The sequence below is a fragment of the Pygocentrus nattereri genome, chromosome 20 (assembly GCF_015220715.1).
Source record: "Pygocentrus nattereri isolate fPygNat1 chromosome 20, fPygNat1.pri, whole genome shotgun sequence".
Taxonomy (NCBI): domain Eukaryota; kingdom Metazoa; phylum Chordata; class Actinopteri; order Characiformes; family Serrasalmidae; genus Pygocentrus; species Pygocentrus nattereri.
This window is the reverse complement of record NC_051230.1, coordinates 25292920-25302514: the sequence shown is the minus strand read 5'-3', so window position 1 is coordinate 25302514 and position 9595 is coordinate 25292920. Positions and strand designations below refer to the sequence as shown.

At 41.0% G+C, this 9595-nt stretch overlaps 1 protein-coding gene across 1 annotated transcript in view; it reads right to left on the bottom strand.

The window, feature by feature from the left end:
- Nucleotides 1-4385: 4385 nt before the first annotated feature.
- si:dkey-119f1.1 (uncharacterized protein LOC557127 homolog) overlaps nucleotides 4386-9595 on the bottom strand; it is a 180014-nt gene continuing 174804 nt past the window's right edge. Inside the window, exon 27 of the mRNA XM_017723665.2 lies at nucleotides 4386-5018. Coding sequence (XP_017579154.1) covers nucleotides 4913-5018 — 106 coding nt within the window. The 3' untranslated portion in view covers nucleotides 4386-4912. The remainder of the gene's footprint in view (nucleotides 5019-9595) is intronic.

Below are 9595 nucleotides of genomic sequence, written 5' to 3'. Positions count from 1 at the left end.
TTCAGTGTTCTGTCATGACAAGTGAATTTCATGCCAGAAAGATCAGTTTATAACATTGCTAATATTTTCATGTTAAGAGCTCACTGCACAGCGCCTATCACCTTTATAAAGCGTTTGGGCGCTTCTGGAGTGCAGGAATCGCTTTTTCACGCTTTCTGAGTGTATACAAGGACGGTTTCATTATTGTACTGGATTCTTCATCTAAGTATAATGATATAGTTGTCCATGTCATAAAATGTGTTTTGCTTTCAGTGTTCTGTCATGACAAGTGAATTTCATGCCAGAAAGATCAGTTTATAACATTGCTAATATTTTCATGTTAAGAGCTCACTGCACAGCGCCTATCACCTTTTTAAAGCGTTTGGGCGCTTCTGGAGTGCAGGAATCGCTTTTTCACGCTTTCTGAGTGTCTACAAGGACGGTTTCATTATTGTACTGGATTCTTCATCTAAGTATAATGATATAGTTGTCCATGTCATAAAATGTGTTTTGCTTTCAGTGTTCTGTCATGACAAGTGAATTTCATGCCAGAAAGATCAGTTTATAACATTGCTAATATTTTCATGTTAAGAGCTCACTGCACAGCGCCTATCACCTTTAATAAAGCGTTTGGGCGCTTCTGGAGTGCAGGAATCGCTTTTTCACGCTTTCTGAGTGTATACAAGGACGGTTTCATTATTGTACTGGATTCTTCATCTAAGTATAATGATATAGTTGTCCATGTCATAAAATGTGTTTTGCTTTCAGTGTTCTGTCATGACAAGTGAATTTCATGCCAGAAAGATCAGTTTATAACATTGCTAATATTTTCATGTTAAGAGCTCACTGCACAGCGCCTATCACCTTTATAAAGCGTTTGGGCGCTTCTGGAGTGCAGGAATCGCTTTTTCACGCTTTCTGAGTGTCTACAAGGACGGTTTCATTATTGTACTGGATTCTTCAGCTAGGTTAACGAATTAGTTGTCCATGTCATAAAATGTGTTTTGCTTTAAGTTTTCGGACATGACAAGTGAGTTTTATGCCACAAATGTCTGTTCATAACATTCCCAATGCTTTCAAGTGAACAGCTCACTCCACAGCATCTCTTGCCTTTTTACAGCGTTTGGGCGCTTCTGGAGTTCAGGAATGGCCGCATCACGCTTTCTAAATGTGTATACAACGACGGTTTCATTATTGTACTGGTTTCTTCAGCTAAGTTAACAAATTATTGTCCATGTCATAAAATGTGTTTTGCTTTCAGTTTTCTGACATGACAAGTGAGTTTTATGCCACAAATGTCTGTTTATAACATTCCCAATGCTTTCATGTTAAGAGCTTACTGCTCACTTTTACAGCGTTTGGGCGCTTCTGGAGTGCAGGAATGGCCTCATCACGCTTTCTGAGTGTATATACTGGTGTCTTCAGCTAAGTTAACGAATTACTTGTCCATGTCATAAAATGTGTTTTGCTTTCAGTTTTCTGAGATGACAAGTGAGTTTCATGCCAGAAATGTCTGTTTATAACATTGCCAAAGTTTTCATGTTAAGATCTCACTGCACAACGTCTCTCGCCTTTTTGCAGCGTTTGGTCTCTTCTGGAGTGCAGGAATAGCCTAATCAGGCTTTCTGAGTGTAGAGCACGATGGTTTCATCATTGTACTGGTTTCTTCAGCTAAGTTAACGATTTAGTTGTCCATGTAATAAAATGTGTTTTGCTTTCATTTTTCTGACATGAGAAGTGAGCTTCATGCCAGAAATGTATGTTTATAACATTGCCAATGTTTTCATGTTAAGATCTCACTGCACAGCGTCTCTCGCCTTTTTACAGCGTATGCGTGCCTGGAGTGCAGGAATGGCCTTATCACACTTTCTGAGTGTATAGAACGACGGTTTCATTATTGTACTGGTTTCTTCAGCTAAGTTAACGATGTAGTTGTCCATGTCATAAAATGTGTTTTGCTTTCAGTTTTCTGACATGGCAAGTGAGTTTCATGCCGGAAATGTCAGTTAATAACATTGCCAATGTTTTCATGTTAAGATCTCACTGCCCAGCGTATCTTGCCTTTTTACAGCGTTTTGGCACTTCTGGAGTGCAGGAATCCCTTTATCACGCTTTCTGGGTGTATAGAACGACGGTTTCATTATTGTACTGGTTTCTTCAGCTAAGTTAATGATATAGTTGGCCATGTCATAAAATGTGTTTTGCTTTCAGTTTGACAAGTGACTTTCATGCCAGAAAGGTCAGTTTATAACATTGCCAATGTTTTCCTGTTAAGATCTCACTGCACAGCATCTCTCGCCTTTTTACAGCGTTTGGGTTCTTCTGGAGTGCAGGAATAGCCTTATCAGGCTTTCTGAGTGTATAGCACGATGGTTTCATCATTGTACTGGTTTCTTCAGGTAAGTTAACGATTTAGTTGTCCATGTGATAAAATGTGTTTTGCTTTCAGTTCTCTGACATGGCAAGTGAGTTTTATCCCAGAAATGTCAGTTTATAACATTGCCAATGTTTTCATGTTAAGAGATCCCTGCTCAGCACCTCTCACCTTTTTACAGCGTTTGGGCGCTTCTGGAGTGCAGGAATCGCCTAATCACGCTTTCTGAGTGTATAGCACAATGGTTTCATCATTGTACTGGTTTCTTCAGCTAAGTTAACGATTTAGTTGTCCATGTCATAAAATGTGTTTTGCTTTCAGTGTTCTGACATGACAAGTGAGATCTTTCATGCCAGAAAGATCAGTTTATAACATTGCTAATGTTTTCATGTTAAGAGCTGTGGCACAGTGTCTCTCGCCTTTTTACAGCGTTTGAGCAGGAATCGCCTTATCACGCTTTCTCAGTATATAGAACGACGGTTTAAAGCATCATGCTGTGCCTTTTTTTTTTAAAGCATCATGCCACTTTACCTGAAAACATGAACATCTAGAAGATAAAGAATATTTTACTCCTTTTGGTTTGGCTTGCTCTTTGTTACTGGAGTGTGTGGTATCCTCATGCTTAGGCCTCTCTGCCAACTTTCCAGGCCAGGCAGCTCCAGCAAATTTAATCTGGGAACTAAAATGTTAGAAGAAGTCTTTATGAACCAAACTTTTTTCAAAGGATCTGGAGGTAGCTGTTGCCTCTGGCAGTGTAAAAGTGCATGCATCTACCATTCGAAAAATATTGCACAAATTAGACCTACATGGGAGGTGTGCCAAGAAAAAGACTTTGCTGTCTTAAAGGAATGCTGGGGCAAGCCTAATATTTTCCAATGAATATCTAGGCAAGGACTAGGACTTCTGGAACAATGTACTATGGATCAAGTCAAAGTTGTTTGGCCACAGTACCAGAAGCCTTGTTTGGCAAATAATTTGATTAGAAAAACCTCATCAACTGTAAAGCATGGTGGGCATGGGTTGCTGCAATAGGGCCTGGCCAATTTGCAATGACAGAATCAACAAAGTGAGACCAAGTGTAAAAAAGGTTGAAGCTGAAGAAGAGGACTTTTCAACAGGATAATGATCCCAGGAAAACAAGTAAATCCACCAACGAATGGCTCAAAACAAAGGAATGACCTAGTCAAAGCCAATATCTGAATCCCATTGAAATATAGTGGGGAGATTTGAAACAGACTGTACATGCAAGAAACCCCTTGAATACCCCTTGCATAGTTGAAATAATTTTGCATGGAAGAATGGGTAAAAAAATTCTCACAGTAGATGTCAGAAACTGGCAATGCCTCCATGTTTCATTTTATTTTGCCCACTGTAACCTGAGGTAAACTAATCTAGAAAGCTATTTTAGCTTGTAACAGATGACTGACAATCTTGGTGTAGCATTAGCAAATTTAACTACAAGAAGAAAATGTCTGTCTACACAATTTTAGCAAATATAAAGAATTTCTTTATTCTTTTGGGAAAAAAAAATCATATTTTGTGAAGTTGTTAGTTGAACAAGCCAAGCTAATAATAAAGGTTAGCGATGATGGTAATGTACTTATTGAAAATGTACTTTGTTGCAAATCCGAACAAAGCTGAAAATCAATCCAAAATAAATAAATAAATAAAAGTTATGAGACTTGTGTCAGTTGTGACCATGCTAGCCTGAAAGCTGTAGGATAGTTAACTACCTAATTTTAGCCACATATTTGTTACAACAGCTAATGTAACTAAAATCTGTTTGTGAGGATCATACCTAGATGCTGTATTGGGTCCAGCGCCGCCATTTTGAGGTGGTTGAAATGTACACAGTACCATTACAGAATGGCAGTTTAAGAAAGATACTCTGCAGAATTACACTATTTCAAGAATATTGCACTCAGAAAGTGGGATGGGATTATGTAATGGAGAGAATGCAGCAAACCATACTCATATTTGTGTGATGTATGCGTAGATATGTAGATTCCAAAAACAAGTACATAAAGCACACTTCAGAAGGTGCAAAACTGGTTTTAATGCATGTGCAACAAACATGGGAGGATTTTTTTCTTTAATGATCAAAGCAACTTCAGATTGTGCTGTATTGTAAGTAAACTTAAAATGCTGAATAACAGTGATGCATGTCAGGAGATTTCAGTTTTCAACAAATAACATTCCCATGTGGTGACAAACCATCTGGCAATACAGTGTAACAATCACCTATCGATCACAATCAACTGACATGACAACAACACAATACTGTTTTTTAGACAACCTCTTTTGATATTTAGATTGATTTTATCTTTATTCCCCTTTGTTTGAAAGACAGATGTTAAAGTACATTTAAGATGACAGAAAAAAAACAACTCCTGTAAAGCATGTAAAGAACAACCTTTAAATGGACGTAAGAATGTCTACCTTTAATTCTTTGTACAAGACCTGAATACTGCAAGAATATTACACAGTCTGATAAACATGCAAATGACGCAGAAGTCTCACTTGACCCATTTCATTCAAACTTTGACTTTGATTGCAGTCTCACTCCGGCACTTCAGAATTTATTTGGCCAAAGGAGAGAATGGACTGGCGACGGTCTGGGTCATTTAAACGCAGGATACGGGTCAAATTATTCACTGGCAGAGAGCTGAAAAACAAAAAGAGAAACAAAACAAAGGAATAAATCACAAAAAAACTACTCCAAGTATCAATATCAATATTAATCTTCTTGATTAAACTACGGCGACAAGCTGCAATGACAGGCAGAAAAATGAGGACTCCACATCATCCTGGCTTTGAAAAAAAGTTGATGTCTGACAATACATGTCTTAAATAAATGAAGCCTGAACAAGAACAATGTGTTCATTATTAACAAAGAATTTCAAAATTAATTCCACCACCCCACCAAGAAGCTTTTTAAAAAGTTGTTTCATGTGATTTTACAACCCCAATGAATACACTACGAAGACAAGATATTTAGTGTTCAAACGGATAAACTTTATTGCTTTTTGCAAATATTCACTCATTTTGAATTTCATGCCTGCAACACGTTCCAAAGAAGTTGGGACAGGTGTTACATCACCTTTCCTTTTAACAACACTCAATATGCCTTTGGGAACTGACACTAATTGTTGAAGTTTTGTAGGTGGAATTCTTTCCCATTCTTGCTTGATGTACAAATTCAGTTGCTCAACAGTCCGGGGTCTCCGTCGTTGTATTTTGTGCTTCATAATGCGCCAAACATATTCAATGGGAGACAGGTCTGGACTGCAGGCAGGCCAGTCTAGTACCCACACACTTTTACTATGAAGCCACGCTGCTGTAACACGTGCAGAATGTGGCTTGGCATTGTCTTGCTGAAATAAGCAGGGACGTCCCTGAAAAAGACGTTGCTTGGATGGCAGCATGTCGTCTTTTTCTTCTTTTGGCTGCTCCCTTTAGGGGTCGCCACAGCGGATCATCTGCCTCCATCTTGCCCTATCCACTGCCTTCTCTATTTTTACACCAACCATGTCCACCTTCACTACATCCATAAACCTTCTCTGAGGTCTACCTCTTCTCCTTCTGCCCGGCAGCTCCATCTCCAACATTCTTTGACCAATATATCCACTATTCCTTCTCACCACATGTCCAAACCATCTCAACCTGGCCTCTCTGGCTTTACCTCCAAACTGTTCCACCTTCACTGTCCCTCTGATCTGCTCATTTCTAATCTTGTCCATCCTTGTCACTCCCAACGAAAATCTCAGCATCTTCATCTCCGCCACATCCAGCTCAGCCTCCTGTCTTTTAGACAGAGCCACAGTCTCCAAACCTTCAACACAATCTTGTAAACATTCCCTTTCACTCTTGCTGCTATCCTACTGTCACACATCAGCCCTGACACCCGTCTCCACCCACTCCATCCTGCCTGCACCCTCTTCTTCACCTCTTTTCTGCACTGTCCCTTGCTCTGGATGACGCAAGATATTTGAAGTGATCCACCTTTACGACCTCTACTCCTTGCATCTTCACCTTTCCACCTGCCTCCCTCTCATTCACACACATGTCCCTACTGACCTTCATTCCTCTCCTCTCCAGTGCAAAACCTGTGTTGCGTGCCGTTATAGGTGATCCGAAGCCAGGCGGGAAATAAGAGGCTGTAGCAGACCCCTTCCACATCACACAGCAGCCTCGTTGAATGCTGCACGCACCAGCGCAACTTTGGCGGTATAATCAGGGAAAACCGCAAACCTCATACAGTGAGGGAAAAAAAGTATTTAGTCAGTCACCAATTGTGCAAGTTCTCCCAATTAAAAAAATGAGAGAGACCTGTAATTGACATCATAGGTAGACCTCAACTATGAGAGACAAAATGAGGCAAAAAATTCAGAAAATCACATTGTCTGATTTTTGAAGAATTTATTTGCAAATAATGGTGGAAAATAAGTATTTGGTCACCTACAAACAAGCAAGATTTCTGGCTGTCACAGACCTGTAACTTCTTCTTTAAGAGGCTTCTTTGTCCTCCACTCATTACCTGTATTAATGGCACCTGTTTGACCATATCTGTATAAAAGACACAACCTCAAACAGTCACACTCCAAACTCCACTATGGTGAAGACCAAAGAGCTGTTGAAGGACACCAGAAACAAGATTGTAGACCTGCACCAGGCTGGGAAGACAATCTGCAATAGGCAAGCAGCTTGGTGTGAAGAAATCTACTGTGGGAGCAATAATCAGAAAATGGAAGACATACAAGACCACTGATAATCTCCCTCGATCAGGGGCTCTCAGCCGATCTCAGCCGTGGGGTCAAAATGATCACAAGAACGGTGAGCAGAAGTCCCAGAACCACACGGGGGGACCTAGTGAATGACCTGCAGAAAGCTGGGACCAACGTTACAAAGGCCACACTACGCCCGGATCAGTAACACACTACGCCCGGATCCCGGAAGGGATCTTGCAGTCTGAAGCGCTTCTGTAGTTTGCAAGAGAGCATGGATGTTCCGGAAGAGTATTGGGAGAATGTCATATGGTTAGATGAAACCAAAGTAGAACTGTTTGGTACAAACACAACTCATTGTGTTTGGAAGAGAGTGAATGCTGAGTAGCATCCAAAGAACACCATACCAACTGTGAAGCATGGGGGTGGCAACATCATGCTTTGGGGCTGTTTCTCTGCAAAGGGACCAGGACAACTGGTCCGTGTACATGAAAGAATGAACACATGAATTGTGAGATTTTGAGTGAAAACCTCCTTCCATCGGCAAGGGCATTGAAGATGAAACGTGGCTGGGTCTTTCAGCAAGACAATGATACCAAGCACACTTCTTACAAAGGAGTGGCTTTGTAAGAAGCATTTCAAGGTCCCGGAGTGGCCTAGCCAGTCTCCAGATCTCAACCCCATAGAAAACCTTTGGAGGGAGTTGAAAGTCCGTGTTGCCCGCCGACAGCCCCAAAACATGCATGTTGCAATGGGCCAACATAACAGCAGCGGTGTGTGCCAACCTTGTAAAGACTTACAGAAAACGTTTGACCTCTGTCATTGCCAACCAAGAATATATAACAAAGTATTGAGATGAACTTTTGTTATTGACCAAATACTTATTTTCCACCATTATTTGCAAATAAATTCTTTAAAAATCAGACAGTGATTTTCAAAATTTTTTTTCCTCATTTTGTCTCATAGTCGAGGTCTATCTATGATGTCAATTACAGGCCTCTCTCATCTTTTTAAGTGGGAGAACTTGAACAATTGGTGACTGACTAAATACTTTTTTTCCCCACTGTAGTAATACACTGCCGTTGCCTGGCTCTCTTTAAAATCTCAGCACAGTCAGAGTAATAGTGCAGCCTGGCCACGATGGAACGCGGGATGTCGCCTCTTTTTGGAGCTAGAGAGCGATGAGCGCAGTCAACTTCAGGAGCTTTGTCCAAGTCAAAGGCCTGTCGCAGCAACTCTGACACTGCAGAGTTGGTGAGCGAGAACATCTCCCCCTCTGGGACTCTGACGACCCTGATGTTCTGGCGGCGAGACCTGGACTCCAGGTCATCACATTTAGCATCCAGTGCTTTTTTCGTTTTTTCGTTAAAAGCTCCACTTTAGCCTGCAGTGCTAACACATCCCCTGAGTAAAAGCTCCACTGGTCAACGAGTGCTCCACTGGTCAACGAGTGCTCCCTATATGACACCGTGGATTTCAGAGTTGAGACCTCAGTTTTTAGAGCAGTGAAATCACGTATAATTTCAACCTTCATGTCTTGTAGCTCGGACTTTCTCACTGCCCTCAGCTCTTCGGCCACAGCCTGCGCGATCTTGGATTTCAGCGTGGAGGTGTCCAGCGTCTCAACCAGAGTGAGGTGCTCAGCCGCAGGGTGAGTAACGGCTCTCAACGTCGAGGCTGTGTGTTGGAGAGCTGGCCGTATAAGCAGCTGAGAGGGACCAGGATCTTTGGTAGCTTTAGCGGCTTTTGGAGGCATAATGACCACCACCAAACAAACATTCCACAAAGTTCATAAAGAAATTAAATACAATGACAAACCAACCAAGAAGTGCAAATGAGCCTCAAAACATTCAAATAAAGCCTCGCTCCGCAGAGAGCTCCAAAAACACGTCTACACCATGCTGCGTCACACCGGAAGTCCTTAGTTATTATTTTTGCATTTTTTGTGCTGCTCAATCAAATGTCACGTTTATAAAAAACATATTAAATCAATATAGCCGCAAGTGGCAATGCCAGGTTCAAGCAAATGTCAGCCCATTAACAGCTCAGGAGAAGACTTCTCAGAAATGTTTCTGTCAAATTCGCGTATTGATTTTGAGATATCCTCCATTTGTTTACATCTGAGTTTTTTAATGTATGAGGAGGATGAAATTATTTCTCCGCGAAGCACAGCTTTAAGTGCTTCCCACAGTGTAGAGTTTGAAACAGAGTCAGATCTGTTGGTGATCAGAAAGAAGTCAATTGAGTCTGAGAACACAGAACAAAATGATTCTTCGGATAGGAGGATAGGGTTAAAACGCCATTGAGGAGCATCCCTCTGACAACAGACAAATTTTTCATCCATTTGAAGAGGAGCATGATCAGATATGTCAATGGCTAAGTAGTCAACGTGGGTAACTGACTCAAGGAGTTCGCTATTGATGAAAAAATAATCAATACGAGAGTAAGATCTATGTACTGGAGAAAAAAAAAAAAGAAAATTTAGTAAAAGGGTGAAGTGATCGGCCAGGGATCAACA